Source organism: Silurus meridionalis, chromosome 5 (genome assembly GCF_014805685.1).
Source record: "Silurus meridionalis isolate SWU-2019-XX chromosome 5, ASM1480568v1, whole genome shotgun sequence".
In the NCBI taxonomy this organism is placed as follows: domain Eukaryota; kingdom Metazoa; phylum Chordata; class Actinopteri; order Siluriformes; family Siluridae; genus Silurus; species Silurus meridionalis.
This window is the reverse complement of record NC_060888.1, coordinates 9,406,630-9,429,244: the sequence shown is the minus strand read 5'-3', so window position 1 is coordinate 9,429,244 and position 22,615 is coordinate 9,406,630. Positions and strand designations below refer to the sequence as shown.

General features: G+C 38.2%; 1 protein-coding gene across 1 annotated transcript in view; it reads right to left on the bottom strand.

Moving 5' to 3' along the window:
* The window catches only part of mgat4b (alpha-1,3-mannosyl-glycoprotein 4-beta-N-acetylglucosaminyltransferase B), a 151,584-nt gene that overhangs the window by 41,797 nt on the left and 87,172 nt on the right, over positions 1–22,615 (bottom strand). The window contains exons 5-7 of the mRNA XM_046849608.1: positions 14,056–14,102; positions 10,992–11,105; positions 560–635 (exon numbers count right to left, since the gene is read on the bottom strand). Of these exons, the coding sequence (XP_046705564.1) occupies positions 560–635; positions 10,992–11,105; positions 14,056–14,102 (237 nt within the window). The remainder of the gene's footprint in view (positions 1–559; positions 636–10,991; positions 11,106–14,055; positions 14,103–22,615) is intronic.

Below are 22,615 nucleotides of genomic sequence, written 5' to 3'. Positions count from 1 at the left end.
CTCAAGCATTGTCCAACCCTGGTCATGGGACACACGCCTAAAGCAGGACTAACAGAACTATATTTCTCAAGGGACTGAAAGAAAAGTCTGCCATGTGACACAAAATAAAACTGCATCAATAAACAAGCTTCCTGGACAACTTGTGCATGCACACACAAACACACACACACACATACACACGTACACACCAGCTGCTGCCTTCCTTTCGATGAAGAGGAGAGGGAGTTAGCTCTTCAGTGCCTATTTTGTTCAGCACATGTGCGGCACAGCCCATTCAACACATCCATCTGTTCCGCTTCATATAATAACACTGCAGTTCAACTGCATTCAGCATGACCAAGCTCTCTGCTGACGCTTTGATGGCCCGCTTTACATCGTTTATATTTCAAAATCACAGTCATTTCCCTTTTACTATCTTTTCTACCTTTTTGTTAAGCTTTAGAACCAAACCTGGGTCTTTTAAAGTAATTCACACACATGTGCACATAAGTACAAGCAAGAACACATATAAAGGAACCGGGGTGTGTAATAGGATCGGAGTGTGGGGAAAAAGGCTTACCTGCACATAGTAAGTGCCTTTGGATTGGGCATACATCATCAAGAAGCAGTAATCCAAGTTCTGCTTGGTTCGCCATCTGGAAGAGCAACATAGACCAGGCTTGAAAAAAAAAGTGTGAGCCCAAGATTGAAAACAGACACATGCAGCTCATGGATGAGCAGAAAGAACGACTGAGTAGTTGACTACTATATATTTATTTTGTGTTTAGAGTTAGTAATAAAATATTCTGCTATGAACTGAGCCAAGATTCAAACAAATTAAACACATTCAGGATTCTTTGTAAAGGTTTACACAAGCATGCAATACACAGACAGACAGACAGACAGACAGACAGACAGACAGACAGACAGACAGACAGACAGACAGACAGACAGGCAGACAGACAGACACATAGATAGATAGATAGATAGATAGATAGATAGATAGATAGATAGATAGATAGATAGATAGATAGATAGATAGATAGATAGATAGATATTTCACACACTTATTAGGGCATCCATTTCCTTAAAATGTTTTTGTAAAAATTACTACTTGCACTTTACTGTAGATATACAGTATTGGGACTCTTGACCTTTCCAGCCATATGTGGTTCTTCCCCAAACTGTTGGAGGCACACACTTGTATATGAGCCTCTGGATGCAGAGGCATTAAATTTTCCCTTTACTTGAACTACAAGACCCAGACATGATCCAGATATGAAAAAGCCCCTGTGCACAAGCCTATTTACATGTATAGTATATATGGCTTACATAGCTTGGAGGGAAAGATCTTGAATGGCCTGCTATAGACCGATGACATCAACAGTACTAATCACTTTTTGGATTAATTTTAACAGTACCTGATTTAACTAAAGCCATTGTGACTGAATGATGATATGTCTACACAAGCACACTCCAAAATCTAGTTCGGAGTGAATAAATGTTGTTATAACAACAAAAATAAAATGTTGAATGAGGAGTTAAAAAAGCACATGAATCTTATAGTCAGATAGTTGTTTTGTGCACAAGAGCATTGTGGAACAAGTTTGCTGAAGGACCATACATGGATAGAAAAATTAAATACTTTTGTCCATATTATGTATGTCTAGGAATTGTAAACGAATGCAATGAAGAAAGAGTCATATAACACAGGAAATGGGAAGAAACAGAAAATAAAAAAATATTTCTTGTAAATGTAGTAGAAACTATTATTATTAGTGGAAAAATATAATAATAATGAAGTAATTACATGTGAAATCACATTTCTGAGAAGAAACACTCCTTTGTATTGTCAGTTCCCGAGAAGCAGTCAGTAAGACAGGTGCACTGAATTGAGCGGTGAGGTAACGGGCCACAGTTGAGTCAAGCGGAGACACATGAAGTTAAATCCAATGTGAGAGTTGATTGGGCGACAAAGCGTTCACATCTGCACACATTCACCAGCAATCACGCATTTATAGCAAGACAAGCTCTCCGGGGAGGGTATCAATCAGTCAGCATACTGTGCAAAGCTGGGCATTGATTCAGAAACACATCCACCAAACCACACACACATACAAACACACACCAATATAGTACCTACAGATCTGAATCTAACAGATGGCTAAACCTATGCACATGGACACATTAGAAAATGTACACTCGCCAATTCTGCATATTTTCCTCTAATGTAATTTTAAATATTACCATTCGAATTTGTTTGTCTGTAAGTACAGAAAAGCTTATCTAAAGTCAGTTTTCCTGGTGTACCATTTAGGGTTTTTTGGGATTTGATTGCATGTGCCTGAGATGGGTATTTTCCAATAGCATTAGCATCACAGCTATCAAACACAACAGCTACCATTAGGCCTGAAAAATATGAAGGATAGTCATATAGGATAGACACAAAATACTAAATCACATTTAAGAAAGTCATAAAGTGTTCAGATTTGTTGAGGTAATAAATGATTCAGATGTTTTCATTAAGCTTGTTGAGCTCTCATACCCTTTTAAACAGAAAATGCATAGTGAGAAGGATAAGCTGACCAAGCATTTATTGTACAGTACATATATATCCTCAGGATCTCTGGGTTAGTTTCCTCTGGAATTCTTCTCCTTTACTATTAATGCATTAATACTGTATACTTTATTTTAGTGTGATGTATTAGAGTTACATTAACTTCTCAGACAGGGGCAGTGAACTTAATACTGATTTCTTGCCTTGAGACATTATCACACAAGACAAATGAGCGGAAAAGTCCAAGGTCAGAATCGTGCACGACTGAACCGAGACACGCCTCCCGAACAACTTCTGAACAACTTCTGAGTCTGTATGTAGCTATGCTTGAGGCCTGAATATATACAATACACTATATAGATTAAAGTGTTGAGACACTTGACTTTTCCAGCCATATGTGGTTCTTCCCCAAACTGCTACCACAAACTTGGGGGCACACAATTGTATATGAGCCTCTAGTATAAAATTTTTCATTTAATTGAACCTGTTCCAGCATGGCACAAAGTAAGCTAAGTATCAAGATATCGTTTACATGGGTTGAAGTGAAAAAGTGGCCTCAACCCTATTGAACACCTTCAGAAGGAACTGAGACGCCCACTGCAACCCAGTGCTCCTCACCCTACATCAGTACCTGAGAGTACTGACCCCAGAATCTAGTGGAACATCGTCCCAGAAGAGTGGAGATTATAATAGCAGCAAATGTGGGCTGAATGTTAAATGGGATGTTAAAAAAGCACATTCAAAATGGTGTTATGGTCTGTGTGTGTTCAGTTTCAGAATTAATTTCTCAATACAAATACTTAATACAACTCTGAATATAGCCTGTGTGTACATCTACTAGGATTTACTTATTTAAGAAGTGACATTTCAATAGTAATATGTAGGGCTGAAACGATTCCTCAAGTAACTCGAGTAATTCAAATACAAAAAAAGCATCGAGGCAAATTATTAATCCATTGAACTCCACACGGAGCACTGTGTTTCCCCACGGATCATTATGTCTCATTTATAAAAGTGCACAACCTTATGTGAAAAGTGGCGTACGCAAGTTTCCAGCCCCGTTTGCGCAGTATCTGTGTCGTCAATTCCCCTTCTTTCCTTCTGTGTTTTCACGTTGGGCTCAGAGTTTACTTCCAGGTGCACACTTTCTCCTGTCAGGTTAGTTCTTTTAACCATCACAACTTTTGGTGGAAAGTGAGGTATGCACTCTTTGAGTCTTGTTTTGTGCGTAACGCCATGTTAATGAATCAGACCCCTGAACAGGTAACACAAAAGACGCTGCAGAATGAAAAATGGAGGAAGAGAGAAGGAGAGAAAACGGACAGAAAACAGCAAGTGGCGAGGAAAGGATTCAGGCCAAAGAACACAAAAGAAATTTTCCAAAGTTTGGGATCATTTCAAACTAAAACATAAAGAAAACTCTCTACTATCTTTTTTTTTAAAGAAATTGCAAATTGAATTTAATATTTTATATATTTAATTGTATTTGCATTTTTATGTTATATGGCAATTAAATGCACTAAATGGGTGTAGTTTTCATATATATTCTTGTATGCAATTTCAGCAATAAAAAGAATTATTTTTCTAAAGAGGCAACAAATTATTTGTTCATTTTAAGAGCCCTTTCTCTTGAATATTTAGTATTGCTCTTTAATGAAGGAAAAGGACTTCTTATCTCATTAATCGATGGACTAATCTATAGAATACTCTATTACTAAAATAATCGATAGCTGCAGCCCTATTAATACGCCAATACTGGTATACTGACAGAGCAAACACTGGGCCTCCTTTATCAATCTTTTAATAAAGTCGAGTTTGTGAATGCAAAAATGAGCAAATAATATATGGCACATTTACAAAAGTGATGATTTATTGTAGTTTTATTGTCTACATTCTTTGCACCTGCAAATTCCCAGGCACATATTAGGCACCTCTGATTTTCATTTGGCAACACTCACAAAATTCCATAACACAAAGCACATACAGGTTGAAACTCCCAAGTTAACTGCATATGAGACTATCGGGCGAAATCGCTCACTCCATTTTTAATACCATGTTAGAAAAGCGGAAGGGCATGTGTCCATAGGAAGCTAATTATTTGAAGCACTCTAGAGAGTATGCAAGCCATCCTCCCATTTATACAACGCCAATCTTAATTAAATATGAAAAGTCTGGATTTTTCTGGATATCGGCTTGGGTCGTTTCTTTTTTCTTACTGAGTATTTCTTTAGTTAATGCAATAGACAGAAAGACAGATAAATAGATACTATCAAAGGGAAATTTTTATGTTTTAGCAGCCAAGCAAAAAGATATAGAAGAATATGCATTATATATAATATATATAATATTATATTCAAGTTTCATTAAATTTGTGCAGTGTGTGTTTTTTTTACATGCCATACACAATGAATATGATCTAAAGAAAACCAGTCAAAGTTAGTTAATAGTTTTATAGTAACTAATAAACATTATTTAATATTCTAAAAAATGTCAAAAATGATCACAGCTACAAGCAAACATTCCTTCAGCAGCCTATAAATTTGTCTCTCTTGAAGCTTAAACAAAAAAAAATTGATCTTGTCACATGAAACCACACCACACAATCATTAGCCCTGAAAACTTTCCTGTTGTTGGAAAACTTACTAATTATTACAAAAAAATCACTGAAAATGGAGGAATTTTATTCCAATTGTTCTTTCTTTATACAACAAGTAATTTATACACGCTCAAGTGCACAAGTAAGTGCCATAAATTGAAACTTGTGGAAGTGGATACAAATGCAATTAAAGTCGTAAATCAAAAAGAATCATAAATCCAAATCGTAAAACAAAAACTGTAGTCAATATAGACGAGGGGGCAAAAACTAAAAATACAAAAACTTGAAACATTTTGGAAACTGGAAATCCAAAACGTAAGTCTAGGAACAAGTGACTGACAGTCTTACTTACTTTGCGATGAGATGGTTAGAGGAAGTCTCCTTTATAGTTTGTGGGTGTTTGTGTGAGTAACTGAGAACATCTGAACTCAAATTGGCGGTTCAGACCAAGGAAGTGTGTAGCGACCATACTGGGAGGCTGTGGGGGTTGCTGGCTGCTGAGTCCCCAGGTAACTGCTACTTGACAGTAGGATACTACCTTTTTTGTCAATTTTTTATGAAACTTCTGGTGTAGATGCTCAAAAAAAAACGATTTATATATGAATCTCTTTATATATTTCTTGATAAATGCAGTGCATTAGCAGTAGCACTAGAATAGTTCATGTACTGCATACTTTACTTCAAAACCTAATTTGCATTTCTTTATTTAAATCCCTCCAAAACACAGTTAAGGAGAATCCCAAACGACTTCCTGCTCACTATGACTACAGAGGAAATGGCATTATAGCATTACATAGCCTATGTATTGAACTACTGCATAAAGCCAATGGAATATCAGATTAGCGTCACAAGTTTTAAAAGTCCATTATAACAATTAAATGAATAACAAATTAACTTAAAAATTGTAAGTGACCAAATATAGTGAACCTTATATTATAATTTTTTTTTCAATACACACAGAGAGACACCAGTATAATAATAAAGTCACAGATTCTTACTTGACTATGACAGGTTTTTGTTTATGCTGCTGGAGACGTTCGGATTCTGACTCGAGCTCTCATGTGGGTGTTTTTTTTTTTTTTTTCAGGGATAACTGTAAACTAGTATGGTTTGGAGAACTCCTTTTTCAGGAAGTAGTATTGCATGAGCTGTCTGGTCTGTCTGGGAAACATCATGGTGTCATTTTACAAAGGAAATTATGCCATGAAAAAATTCTTATATCTGGTTGGGTTTGGGAACAGCAGCTCAGGCAGAGAGTAGTGCTGGCTATAATTTGCAGAAGTGTGAGAGGTGGACAGTCTGAATAATCTTAACTATGTAGTAAAAAGTGTTCGAAATTATTTAATAGAGATGATATTTGATACTTTCAATATAATAACGAAATTTACGAAAGTGTTCAAGTCTGGGGATTGTAGGTTGTGGCTTCTTGGGGAACTTGGTGCATGATGCATTTTGTTTTATTAATTTCAAGCGAGAAGCTAGTGAGAACGTGTGAAAACGTCTGTTTGTCATTTTTGCCATGTCCACGAATGTTCCACATCAGTAAACCTGAATACAGGTTGTCCCCAAGTTACAACAATTCGACTTATGATTTTATGATCTTACAATGATAGCGATACAACAAAATTGTAAAATTTTGCGTCCTGGGACACTGCCAGGATGTACACATCTCTTGCCTTGTGAGGTGCCTTACTCTCGACAGTGGTCGATACATCTCAGTTGTGTTTTTGGTGTTTTAAAGCCCAATTTTAGCCTTAGTCGCTCTACATTTTATTAGCCCCACCAAACACTGAAACAGAGCACATTAGTCTCATCAGCTTTCAGGTGTGCTTCTTACCGCTCGTTTCATCAGGCTCTGCCCTCCACTCACGAACGGGTGAGTGGACCAGCACTGGTCCAGGTGTCAATTGGTACCAGGCCGCACAGAAAGAATACATAACTGACTATATTTCCGTTTTATTTATTATCTTATTCTAAACGATGTTTTATTTTGAAAAATTACTGGATTCTCTCTGCCACATCTGTCTAGGACTCACTCTTGATGCATGTCAAGATGCCTCGGTCTCATGTCTTACCTCCATCCACTACCTTCTTAAAGGTGCTGCTCCGGCCGCTAACACATAATACATTACTGCTAAATTCAAACCCCCAAACGAGCAAAATGAACAAAAAAACAACACAGTGGATTCACTTTTATTATTATATTTAGAAAATACCAGTTTTTATTCTGGTCGTATAATTTTATTTTGTTCTATTTATCTGCCACATCTTAAAGACCAGTCCGTGAAAATATTGTCTGACATAAATCTGGTCCGTGGTGCCAGGTTAGAATAAAATAGAATAGCCTTTATTTGTCACATATACATTACAGCACAGTGAAATTTTGTTCTTCGCATATCCCAGCTTGCTTAGAAGCTGGGGTCAGAGTGCAGGGTCGGCCATGACACGGCTCCCCTGGAGCATAGAGGGTTAAGGGCCTTGCTCAAGGGCCCAAGAGTGGCAGCTTGGCGATACCGGGGCTTGAACCCCCAACCTTCCGATCAGTAACCCAGCGCCTTAACCACTGAAGCTACCACTCCACTAGGCTGGAGAACGCTGGTATAGTTTATACATTACAGTACTTTTAATTGCTTGGTTTTGCCAAATTATCTATAGTAAATTGTTCAATTATTAAGTACTATCCCATACTGATCACCATTGTTTTAGACTGTTGGGTAGGCTAGGCTATGTCTCAACTTACAATAGTTTTAAGTTTGATGGGGTCATTGTAACACATCTCCTTCATAAGTTTGGGACCACCTGTAACTGATGTAATACAAAATTTGTCTTTCGTTAAAACAGAATAGTTGACAAATTGCTATGATGTTAGCAATAAAACAGGTTGTGCAGAAAACTAACAGCAACTCATTTTTTCAAGAAAGAACTCCTTTGTTTTGATTTGTCTTCATATAAAAATGGCATAAATTCTCTTAAGTATAGTGTGGTGTTACTAATGGAAATCTGTGGTGGGTTGCTGAAGAGCTTGTGACAATTCTTCTGTTATAAAAATAATCACGTTTTATTCATAAGTGCCTTTTAGGCTCCTCAAGGGCATTAAACAGATACTTGTTCTGCCTCTAAAAGTTGGTCTTGATGATATTTTCCACAGAAACCTGGTTCATTATTTAAAAAAAAAAATTCTGTGTAATGTTAAATAGATACATAGTTGGAAATCTTTTTTTCCTTCCCAAATCAGACACTCTTTACATCATGTAGTCTGTGACAATAAACAATGATTCCTCTAATTCTGACACCAGTGCTGGTGTCACTGTTACACTTCCTGCTTACTGGGAAATTGATCTGGTCACTCCAAACCTTTGTAACCAATATGGACAATCTAGAATTTGAGGTTTGTAACTTAACATTAGAATAACAAAAAAAGAAAAACCTTCTAGCAAGCAAAAAATAAATAAATAAAATTGTATATTACTGCAGATTACTATAACAGATAGACTATATGAGCAAATGTTTGTGGACACCTGTCCATCACAATCATAAGTACCCATTTGCTGTTATAAAAACCTCATTCTTCTGAGAGTGCTTACCAATAGATTTTGAAGTGTCGCTAAGGAGATTTGCTCATTCAAGTAAGACAAGTAAGGTCAGACACAGGTCCTACCTTGGGTTTTTAGCTTTGTAGTTAAGGTATTGGACTTTAAATCTAAAGATCATGAGTTCAAATCCCAGCCACACCAGCTGACACTCCTGCACCCATAAGCTATGCCCTCAACCCCATTGCTGCTCAGTTCTATGACTGAGATAAATGTAAGTCGCTCTGGAAAAGGGCATGTGTCAAATGCCAGTAATGTAAAAGCACTGATGTTGGGTGTGGAAGCCTGGCACGTGGTCAATGTTCCAGTTCATCCCAAAGGTTTTCAGTTGGGTTGAGGTCAGGGCTCTGTACAGGACACTTGAGTTCGTCCTTGGCAAACGATGTCTCAATGGAGCTTGTGCATAGGCACACTGCCATGCTGGAACAGATGTGGATCTCTGAGTTTTATTAACTGAAATCTACACAATTATACATAAAGCAATTGAAAATGTCCACAAACTTCTAGCTATATATTGTATTACTAAAATATACTGTATTCATTAGCCTGATAGTTTAGGTTCATTGGATTTAGACTAAAGCAAAATCACTTCAGTCCAAACCAAGATACAACTCGAGTGTTTTTTACTTTCCTACCTGCTTTAAATGAAGCTACGAAGAAGAACCAAATGTGATCAATACAGAAACTGCAATCAAACTCAATAGCTTTCAGGTAAGCACATAGTCCTTAGGCAGCGCAAAGCAAAAAAGAAAAAAATAATACAGCGTGTGCTTATGTACAATGGATTCTCTCCCTTCTTGCTGATTTGTTATTGATCCATCTGTCTGCTTGTTGGCTGATTGATTGGTGCTGCCTGGCCAATCACAGATTGATTTGCTCATCGTGCTCTCTTGACGGAATTTGCTGGCTTTGTGTGTGTGTGTGTGTGTGTGTGTGTGTGTGTGTGTGTGTGTGTGTGTGTGTGTGTGTGAGAGAAAAAGAGAGAGATCTAGAAACATGGGTCTGTATTTGGTCATTTTTGAAATGTGAATAAAGAAGTATGAGAAAAAAGAAATCTTTTAGGTATTGTCTGGGAGAAATCATAAATATGAGATATGTGTAAATATGTATACGTGTGTGTTTTTGTGTGTGTGTGTGTGTGTGTGTGTGTGTGTGTGTGTGTGTGTGTGTGTGTGTGTGCGTGCTGAATGGCCCTGCGTTCACATACCCTGCCACACGCAGCTTGCCCATTTCTAGTACAGAATCACGCAAGTATCATTAAACCGATACACTCTATAAACTCAAACTCTGTATTGACAAAAGTATGTGGACACCTGACCATTCTAAATCCTTTCCAAGTCTACGGGTATTAAGTTGCCCCCAGCTGTTGTAATAACTTCTGGGAAGGTTTTCCACTGCATTTTGCATGTAGGTTTTTAGTGCTTATTCAAGTAAAATTAATAAGGTAGATGGGAAAGGCCTGGCATGCAATCAAGATTCCAGTTCATCCTAAAGGTGTTCAATAGGGTTAAGAGTCAGGACTCTGGACTGGACATTTGAGTTTTTCCACGCCAACCTTGGCCAACTGTGTCTTCATGGAGCTCGCTTTATGCACAGGGCATTATATTTCTGGAAGTGTTTTAAAAAAAGAAACAATGGCCGAGTGTCCAGATACTTTTGGACAAACAATGTAGGCAGTACCACATCTAAAACAGTTACTTCAAATATACACAAAGCAAATGAGAACATATATAAGAAAATTAAACTACTCCCATCAGGAAAGTTCTAAAATGTATTATATTTCTTTTCAAACATTAACGTATTTTGTGAATCATCTATAAGATTATACATTTTTCTGTGTGTGTGTGTGTGTGTGTGTGTGTGTGTGTATATACGTGCACAGAGTGGAGTACCAGAGAGTGATAGAGGTTATTACGGTTCAGTAAGCTCTGCTATTGTCTATGCCTTTCTGCTCTCTGTAAATCTGCTGTCTGTATGTGAGAGAGAATGGAAAGCATGTGAGTGAGTGTGTGCGCGTGTGAGAGAGAGAGTGAGAGAGTTAATGAGAGAGTGTGTATGTGTGTGTATATCAATGACCACTAACGTGGTCCGGTGTGCGCTGGGGCATTAAATCAAATGGCAAAGCAGGTAGCACACGTTCATGTCACTGATTCAGACAAGGACAAAACCCTGAGACCTCAAAATGCACTCAGTCAGTCAAGTCTCTCAAACTTCCATCTACATACACACTTACACAAACACACACACACACACACTTTAGTTTTATTACCTGACTCGTTCTTTAGGGTCACCAAACGACTCTTTGAGGTGGGAGAAGTCCGGGTAGAAATGGACAGATGGAGAAATGATCTCCAACAAGCCTGACTGAATTTCAGCTGGAAATCTGAGAAAAAGAAAAAAGAGTCTGTACTGTGTTATAGTGTTGTTGGGTTTTTTTTTTTGTTTTTTTTTAACAATCATTTTATATTAATTGTGTTTTATTTGGTGTTGTGTAATAGATATTGCTTTGGCAGAGCTGAATAATGATAGTCATCCCCATGAAGTGCTTAAATGAAATAAGATCAGAAATATTTAGAGAAAAGACAGACAGAGAGAGAGAGAGAGAGAGAGAGAGAGAGAGAGAGAGAGAGAGAGAGAGAGAGAGAGAGTATAAGGGACAATAACATTTTGGTTGAGTTGAGTCCTAGTGCTTTTCGTCAGGTGCAGAAACTGGCTTCAAAAAACAGACGAATGAGTGCTGCCAGTGTTGCTTTAGAGGTGGGAGGTCCGCTTGTCAGTGCTCAGACCATACACCGCACAATGGAACAAAACAGTTTGCTGAAGACAACATGTTTAATTATGTTTAATGAATTACTGGAACCATGTCCCATGGTCTGATTTGACTAAGATTAACTTGTTTGGCTCAGATAATGTCCAGCATGTGTGGTGACGCCCTGGTGAGGAATACAAAGAAAATTGTCTCTTGCCTACAGTCAAGCATGGTGGTGGTAGCATCATGGTCTGAGGCTGCATGAGGGCTGCTGGTACTGGGGAGCTGTGGTTCATTGAGGGAAACATGGATTCCAACATGCACTCTGACATACTGTAGCAGAAGACGATGCCCCCCCTCCAGAAACTGAACCAAACAGAAGTTTTTCAACATGATAACGATCCCAAACACACCACCAAGATGTCAACTGTCTTACTTATGGTAAAGGTTATGGAGTGGCCAAGTTGTCTCCAGACCTGAACCCTATTGAGCACCTGTGGAGCATCCTTTTATGAGTTACTGTACACACTGACCAACACTAATGGCATGATGCAATAGGAACCAAGTTTGTCAATACTTTGCCCTCCTGTAGACAGTTAAATTTTATATAGTCTTTGGAAATTTTGTTCATCTTGGTACTGCACCTAATATGTACATTTTAGGTAGACATAATATATACAGTATGTTTCAGAAAGCGCTAACCTCCTGGGTTTCTTACATACAGCACCTTTTAAAGCTCACCCTGAATCCTGCAAACAACTAAAAACAAAACAAAAAAACATCCAGGAAGCAGAGGTTCTGCAGATAGAAAGCATTGCTGATGAGAAAGGCCAGACATAAATGGTCAACACCGGTTCAATCTGTTCTACAACAACTCAGAGAAGCACAATGCAACAGTGTTGAGTAGAAAAGCATCTCAGAATGCACAAAACATTAAACCCTGGGGCAGATGGGCTACATCTGTAGAATACCACATCAAGCTACAAGCCTGTTAGGCATAAACATTACCTGGAGGCTACAGTGAGCATCAAAGCTTCCTTGTTGCATCACTGTTTTAGACTGGTGGAGGTGGCATAATGGTGTGGGGAAGGTTTTTTTGGTACATAGAGGCTGCATAAGTAGAATGAGATCTGTGTTGTTCAGTGGCCTCCAGATCTGAATCCATTTGAGAACCTTTGGGATATGGTCGAACATAAGATATGCAGCATGACAAAAACAAGCAGCAGTTAAATAACACAGTCATCCGTAATATCTAGCGAATGTTCTCAGCACAGTGTGGAGTTCATTCCACACATAAGTAGCAGAGAGTCTATGAGTATGTATTACATGTCGTACAGCCTATCACAAAACATCTCCAAGTGTTTTTTTTCTTTCATTTTGGATTGTTAACAAACGAAACATGATGGTTCCTGCTCTAAAGGATGTTCAAGCAGCTGGAAACAGCTGTTCCCCACACAAGTCTCTTCTTTTTCTTGACTTTCCCTTAAAAACTTTAAAATACAGCTTGTTACAAAGCACTGCCAGCTGGAGCCTCCGTCAATAGATGTTAAATAAACATTTCCTCACAGAAACTGTTCAGTATAAACAACTGCACATGCTTTTATATAAATTTATGTGAAGCTTCTCCTATACAACTGCATACAACGTCTATATAAGTGTATTTCATTGCTGTATTTTCAATTTGGATATCTATCTATCTATCTATCTATCTATCTATCTATCTATCTATCTATCTATCTATCTATCTATCTATCTATCTATCTATCTATCTATCTATCTATCTAACCCATAATTAATCAATAAATTATGGGTGTGACTATAAAAACAATAACATATTGGAAGAAGACACATTATTATAAACCATCACAACAGTCAACTGCTGTTATAAAAAAAGGATTCAACACCTGACCAATTAAAATCAATAATTCAGTGCTGTACTAAACTACTATAGCGCCTATAATACTATAATGCAGAAATTACACACAATAAAAAAACAGCTGCTACACGAATGAGATAGCAAAGAAATATATGTAACTTTTTTTCTTCCACATTAAAAATGCAGTAATCTGTGGGTGTGAATGTGTGTGGGTTTGTGTGTTGATGTGAATTTGTCGTATTGGGTTTTCTGTTCATAGCAGATGTACTCACATCTGGAAAATTCAAAACACATAATCCTACAAATATGCCATGCACGGTGTGAGAAAATAACACACACATACACAAACTACAGCTCCATACACACACAGACACACCCTACTGTGCTATGTGCTATTATGCCAGGAATAAGCAGTTTTCTAACAGAGAGAGAAAATGGTTTGGGAGCGATGGCCTCTCAGCACACTCGTTCCTTCTTTCTCTTGTTATCCTGCTTTGCTCCCTGCACTCATTTTTACAAAGGCCCAAAAGAGGAGAGTGAAGTCACCTGGTACTTGTTGTGTGTGTGTGTGTTGTGTGTGTGTGTGTGTGTGGCTCCACAAACTTCTCCTGAGGCTCCAAAAGGGAAACTACAGACACACAGACAGATATACACACACCAATAACAAGCAATAATAAAAAATGGAGGGAAAGAAAGGAGTGTACTTACAGGCGCTTAAGGTTGTCAGCGACGCTGTTGGCGTACTGCTGGTCCGTCTGCAAAACAAATGAAGTGCACTCAAAGCGCAGCCTTCACGTGTTCACGTTTAAAGCACAAGAACAAATATTAGCAATGACATAAATTAGGGACTGATGTCACTGTTTAACTGCTCTGCTGATGGATACCGGCACCATGTAATAATGATGAATGCATGAAAATTACTGAGATGACACGCCATATTCACACACACACACACAAACATACACACAAACACACACACGCACATGTACACACATACTCTCAAACACATATGAACCAGAAAACCTGAGGTGACTTAGGTAAAATATTGAAAGACACACACACACACACACACACACACACACACACACACACACACACACACACACATGTATAGACACGTGCTCTCATGTTCGCACACACATACACACATTAAATCACACCCATACACAAACACACATACGAACCATCAAACCTGAGGTAAAACATTTACCCATGCATGCACACACACACACACACACACACACACACACACACACACATGTATGCACACATGTACGCACACACACACACACACATGTATGCACACATACGCACACACACACACATGTACACACATACTCTCAAACACATATGAACCAGCAAACCAGAGGTGTCTGAGGTACAATATTGACACACACATTACACACATACAGGTGCACACACAAAGACATACACATACATGCATACACAAACACATACGCACACACACTCAAACACACACAAACATATGAACCAGCAAACCTGAGGGGGCTAAGGTAAAATATTGGCACACACATATCACACATACAGGTGTACACACGAAGACATATGCAAACACACACAGACATATGAACCAGCAAACCTGAGGGGGCTAAGGTAAAATATTGACACACACATATCACACATACAGGTGCACACAAAGACATACACATACATGCATACACAAACACATACGCACACACACGCAAACACACACAGACATATGGACCAGTACACAAACACACACTCACTCACTCACTCACTCACTCACACACACACACACACACACACACACACACATTCAATCACACATACAATCACACACAAATGAAACAGCAAGCCTAAGGTGTCTGAGGTGAAATACTCAAAAACATATACACAGTCGCAGACGTACACAGGTGTGCACAAGCAAACACACACAGACAAATTAACCAGCAAACCTGAGGTGTCAGAGGTGAAATATTTACACACATACAAACACAATAAATCTGAAAACCAGACATGTCTGAGGTGACATATTCACACACGCACACACGTACCTACACACACACCCACAGACAAAGGGGAAAATAGACCCAGAAACAACTGCAGACTCTTATAAAACCAAATATTGGGACACACACACACACACACACAGAGAGAGAGAGAGAGAGAGAGAGAGAGAGAGGTTTGACAGAAGTATAGAGAGTATTAGATTATAGATTATTAAAGTATATAACAACAAAAGATAATTGGAAATAACCAGTCAAATTGCATTTAAAATGTAATTTAATATTATGGACTCTGCATGAATCAAGTTAGAACAACCTCCAACCTCCTGGGAAGATGTTTCACTAGATTTTAGAGTGCATTTTTGGAGATTTCTGCTTATTCAGCCACAAGGGAATTCATAAAATCAGGTACTAAAGTAGGGTGAGGATGACTGGGGTGCAGTCAGCATTCCAACTCATCCCAAAGGTCTATAGTAGGGCTGAGGTTTGAGCTCTATAACAAGCCATTTAAGCTATTCCATGCCAATCCATCAAGTTGGTTTGTACACAGGGGCATTGTCATGCTGAAACAAGCTAATGTGAAGGGAAAATTGAATTCTACAGCACCCAAAGACTCAAATACTTCTTGTGTGCCTCGAACTTTGTGTTAACAGTTTGGGGAAGAACAACAAATGGCTGGAAAAGGCAGGTGTTCCAGTTCTTTTGTCCATATACAAGGGGTATTTAAATCAACCTGGGAATTTTATATTTACAGGTATAAAAATGGATGCTAGTGTGGCTGGTGTGTCATATTACTGATAGGTGGCGCACATGTTGCGGGACGGTCCAGAGAACGTTAATCAAGATGCCAGACAACAATGTTAGTGCGTGCATGGAATAGCATGTGGTGATGAAGCGATAAAAGTCTTCAGAAGACTTCAAGCACAGTATGGTAATAAAAACGCTCAGCCGTATTAGGATATTTGAATTGTGTAAACGTTTGAAAGGTGGCCATACGTCCGTGAGTGACGATCCCGGTCATGGTGGTTCCCTGATGACAAAGTGAAGCAGGCTGTCCAAGGATGGTTCAAGTATACTGACAAATCTTGCTATGCCGAATCTTTCCAGAAATTAGTTATACCCTGGGATAGGTGTATAAATGTAGAAGGGGAGTATGTCGCAAAAAAAAATGCAGTTTCCCCTCCTTGAAATCAGTTCTTTTATTTTATTAACTCAATAACCCTGGATTGACTTTATTACCTTTTGTTGTATAGTTATACAATAACTTGGCCTCAAAAAGTGACACATTGGAGAGTCCATCCAAATGCTAAAGAAATATTTCCCCACGGAATCATCACTTTTTTAATGTGTTTCCATTGACAAGAAAAACAAATCAGAATGAGAAACATGAAAGACGCTGCTGTCATCAAATCAACCCCTCCTTGTATTGAGATATTAACAATACACAGTACTCCATAATGATGTAGTTTTGCAAAGGTTTTACCAATAAAGCGACAATTGAACAGTGTTTTATACAACAAAGTATAGATTTTTTTCTAAAAAAAACTTTATATACCTCTATAGTAAACCTCTATAGTAAAAATGTGTGTACAATGTGTTACAATGGAGTTATAAAGGCTCTGACACCTGACCATACCCATAAACCCCAGGAAGGTGCAGATTAAAGGTGGTAAATATATAACGCTATTGATACTGTCATACTGCCCAGCTGTACGAAGGAATAAAAACATCCTGTCTTTGAAACAACAATTCCCCATGTCTGTCACAAGACTAAAATGATAGTTATTCCCCTTATACAGCTTTGTGAGAAAGAAAACCCTTTGAATTCTTGGTTAAAGAGGACAGAGTCATCGATCACACGGCTGTAAAAGAGCTCGGCCATAAACCCGAGGTCTAACAGCACAAACTCTTCTATCTTTCCCCGACTGAGAGCAGGCAGCAGAGGACAAAGAGAAAAAACAGCATTACGATAATAGGAACATAATAGAATAAAAAACAAAATAAATGTCCTTTAACGTACGTTCTGACGATTGCACTTACTGATTTACTACACAATTACTCTGTCATGAATCTCAAGGTGATAAGGTTAGAACCTGTGTCTGTCCAGACTGTATGTGACTCGACTGATGATGAGCGCATGAAGAATTTAGTGAGTATTGTTGCTAACCAGGATGATGCAATATGGCATCATACCAAAAAGTACAGGCCCTAAATAAATGCTCTTTTCAGATTACTGGGGGCATCATCTGTGCTTCTATTACACAACCTGAATCCAAATGTCACACTTTTCTAGGAAATCCAGATTTGGCTAAATACTGAAATTAAATACCATGTGTATTCAGCTTAAAAAGAAAACTATTTTATTGTACATGATCAATTCAGAACAGGAAACCATTATTATAATTTCATGAAAAGACTTGCGTTATTGATCATTTGGCATAATGTGTCTGCTTTATTTAGCTTTTAATTGACAGAATTTTGTTTGTATATACTGCTATAGAATGGCAGCACAGACAGACAGACAGACAGACAGACAGGCAGGCAGGCAGGCAGGCAGGCAGGCGGACGGACGGACGGACGGACGGACGGACGGACGGACGGACGGACGGACGGACAGACAGACGGACGGACAGTAAGACAGACAGACAGACACAGTCTCACTTTAGATTCTATTCTTATTCAGCACATTAAAGGCCCTACTATATGCTTAATCACTATTAGACTCTTTTGAGTGTGTGAACACTACAGTATTAAGTCACATACAGTTATACTACATAAATGTGTGAACGCCAATCTGCTGCAGCAGAATCAATAAACAAATATCACAAAATCCTCATTGTTTGTGCCTTTTCTTTATTAAATATTTTATATTTCATATATTTTAGATTGGATTATCACATATCCCTGCTGTTTTATAAATACTTCGACAGCAACATGAAGTATCAAAGTCTATATCATGTCCTGAGGACAGGGTGATGACTTTAGATATTTTGACATATCTAGACAAGTGGAGGTCCAGCGGAGCCCTGAGAGCGGCATGCTAAGATTAAAAAAATCCGCCGCTTTGTTCCAGACACTGCAGGACGCACAGAGCCGCTCCAAGGACTGGCCAATAAATCCTTCTCGCTCAACAAAAGCGTCGGGTTTAACTGAGCCATTAACCGATGAATAAATCATCAAGCAATTACTGGGTCACACGGTCACGCTTTGGCAAGAGACGGGGGCCAAAATGGCGTTCGGTTTAAAACGTGCATTTTATTACGGCTAGGGTGATGGTGATAGATGGTACGAAGTGTCCGGTTATTAATCAGACGAGACACGAGTCTGATCTAAAAGCACGGTACAAACTCAGAGCTGTGCCTTCTAACACTGTTTTTATCTCTCACACATTCATGTATGATTGCTTCTTTATCTCTCTCTCTCTCTCTCTCTCTCACACACACACACACACACACTCACCAAAGAAGTATATTGGTGTATTTCTTACTTATCTATCATACGCAAATAATTTGGCTGAATTTAAAGATTGAATCAGCATGGCGGAAGAAGAGCATGGATCTAAAGAACGAGTGAGAGGAAGAGATAAAAGCGAGTGCACATGAGAACGAGAAAGAAAGAGAGAGAGAGAGAGAGAGAGAGAGAGAGAGAGAGAGAGAGAGAGAGAGAGAGAGAGAGAGAGAGAGAGAGTAATGGTGTGTAATGGCAGTGCCTTGCCATTGCACTTTGTGTGCCCTTTTAAAGTTGGGATGCAATAAAAATGAGAGATGGCATGTGCTTAAACTACACTTAGAGCTGAAAGTGGAGTCTGGGGACCTCACACACACACACACACACACACACACACACACACACACACACACACACACAGCAAGTCCTGATAGATCACAGCTTCAATTATCCATTAACTCCTCCCAGTGTGTTAATTAATGTGAACTTGTTCGCATGAGCACACATGCAGCGCTGTAAATAAATCGGTTCGATGTTAACAGGATGATGCGAGCTGTCCTCAGAGAGTGTTAGGACCTTTGGGGAGGGATAGGGTGTATCATTCCTGAGCAAATGCCCACAAATAGCTGAAAATCTAAAGACATCGCTGGTGCAACTGTTAGCCTCGAGCTACAATTTTTCTTTTGAACTGCTCGATATGGCCTTCTTTCTCGCGGTTTTGTGCTGTTGCCCGCAGCAAGGGCTGAGCACCATGGATTATTAACTTACATCACATACCTGGCACCAGACCTGTATAACGCTGACTAACTTTGATTTTTACTCGCACAAACAAGTTTGCAGTGTGCAGGTTCATATGAGGTGGAATCATGTTTCAAGACGAGCTCTGTTCACAAATAGTACTTTACTTATCTGCGTTTACACACCATCACCTTTCAAATAGTCCCCTTGCACAGCAATACAGTGCTATTATTACAACATTATTATTATAACATTATTGTAATCGGCTATATATTTACTTGTTTGGAGAAAAATGTTAGTTTTACGTAAAATCAGACAATGAGGACCAAAATGGCACAATCCTCGTTTCATATCACCTCTGCAAAGATCTGACTATTCGGGGTTGCCCCTAATATATATATATTAATATATTAGTAGTATAAAAATATATTATATTATATGTATTAGTATATATAAAATGTATTAGTATATAAAATTATAATATATAAAATGTATTTACTTTTTCAATGGTAGTGTTTTTGTGTAATTGTTGATATTCGCATAGTTTTATTTTACAATATTACCAATTATAATTAGTCATTTGTGCAACACATTTGTGCGCAATTAGAAAATGCTGAATATTTGGTCCATATTATATAATGTCGGTTTACCTTCACTGCTGGAAAACAACAGGATTTATTCTGCAATCAACTTATCTTGAACTCGGAAGAATATCCTGTTTTGGCCTCTGCATATTTCACAGGGGGAAAAAAAAACAACATTTATCATTGTTTATTTCTGATGCTATGTTGATTTGACCCCATTTGCTGAGCTCAGGGTTAAGAAGACCCTCTTGAGTTCTTACATAAGTATTCCAAGTTATTTTTTTTTTGTTGGAGGTTAAACACTATTAAACTTAAATGGATTTCCCAGCAATGCAGCAGCACTTTAGCGATTCAGGCTCTCAACCTCACATTTCTGTGCAGTTCAATTTTCCTTCTCAGACCACCGGTTTTCATCGTACCTGATAACTCGTGGAGCAGAGGAAGTAGCTGACCATGCACCCTACAGTATATCAGAACATTCTGAAACAAGGAATAAATGTTTACTTAATCCATGAATGTCAACTGCTTCTTTTTTATTTCACTGAACAATGATATTTGAGAAAAGAAGCTTATAGGCGTAGGGCTTCGGAAGCGTTTGTGAATTGAGGGTGGAGCAGTGGGAAGTGAGTGGTAAGAAGTGTACACCTGTGCTGAATTTTAATTATGAGTGTTCTCTGTTTTAGTAAGCAGAGGTGGGGATAAAAGGGGAGAGAGACAAGATCCTTGGAGAGAGTGAAAGAGAGCAGAACGCATACAGCCTAAAAGTAAAGTGAAAACTTACAAAATAAAAATATTTTGTATATATGGGGAGTTTTTCCAAAGGCTGCCTTCAGTTTCCTTTAACCACTTCACAAAATCTCTTGTTCCTCAGGCATAACTTTACGACCACCGACAGGTGAAGTGAATAACAAGATAACAAAACTATTATCTCCTCATCATGACACCTGTTAGTGGGTGCGGTATAATAGGCAGAAAGTGAGCAAGTTAAGGTGTTAGAAGCAGAAAAAATGGGTAAGCGTAAGAATTTAAGCGAGTTTGACAAGGGCCAAATTGTGATGACTAGACGTCTGGGTCAGAGCATCTCCAAAACTGCAGCTCCTGTGGAATGATCCCAATCTGCAGTGGTCATTATCTATCAAAGGTGGTCCACGGAAAGAACAGTGGTGAACCAGCGACAGGTCATGGGTAGCCAACGCTCACTGGTGCATGTGGGGAGTGAAGGCTGGCCCGTGTGGTCTGATCCATTATTCCTATTCCTATTTTGCACTTGATTTTGGATGGTTAGTTGGATTGGATTGGGCCCTAGCTATAAACACTATATGGACAAAAGTATTGGGACTCCTGACATAAACTTAGGACTTAAAGTTGGAGGCACACTTTGGAGGCAAAATTGCCCATATAGTGCATAAAGCATTAGATAAAAATAAACACACCAATAATCAAAGGAAGTGCATATTATAATTTATAATATATTGTTTCAGTAGTCTAATCCTTTATATATTCATTTTGTATTTGTATTTTTATATGGTACTTGATATGCCTCTATTTTAAGTTAGCAGTTGCCTTGTATTGCATCTGATGTCTGATTTAATGCATGAAATGCGATTTGGTTTATTGCTTCAGGTTCTATTGTTCAATTTTCTTTCAGCTTGTGGGCCAGTGCTTGTTTGAAAATGGAATGAGCTAGCCGCAAAACAAAAAAAGAAAAAAAAATTCTAAAAAGGACTGCACAATAAATACCTGAAAAGTACACACACAGATCATTTGAATAATCTGAAAGAATCAAATTATATTTCAGGTCTGAAAACTGTTTTTTCCCCCCCATCTATCTGTTTATTTATTTTATGAAGTGAAGTTGTTCATGTTTGATTATGACAATATCTCTAAAGCGTGTGTGAATATAACATTCTTCAATTCAGCAAAATGGGAACGATCCTGCTGCTTGCTATAATTTGATGTCACGTTTTAAAGGACTCCTGCTGAGGATTTTCTTGCTTCAGCACTATGTCAGGCAGAAGAAGGATCTTCTCTTTTTTCTCTACTGTATCCCAGACAGGTTTGCCCCTTTTTATAAAGCCTTCAAAAAAATCTTTCAAACCAGATGTGTTCTCAGTCTTTTTTCGGGTCAGCCGTCTCACAACTGCCCAAAAAATACAAATATAACATATTAAATAAATTAATATAATAAATATTATAACCATGCTGCTTATCACTTTAATAGGAACAGCTGTACATCTGCTCATTCATGCAATTCTTCACACTTCATGCACGAACAGTGAAATGTATAACATCATGCAGATATGGGTCAGGAGCTTCATTTACATCCAACACATCAGAATATATCCATGGTGCCATCCTGAACAATCATGAAGATGATAATGATGATTAATATCATGAGAAAAATAACCTGACATGTCAAATTATTATTTATATAATATATTATATAATATATTATCTCCTTCATACAACTCTATATTTAGAGTTTAAGATTATATATATATATATATATAT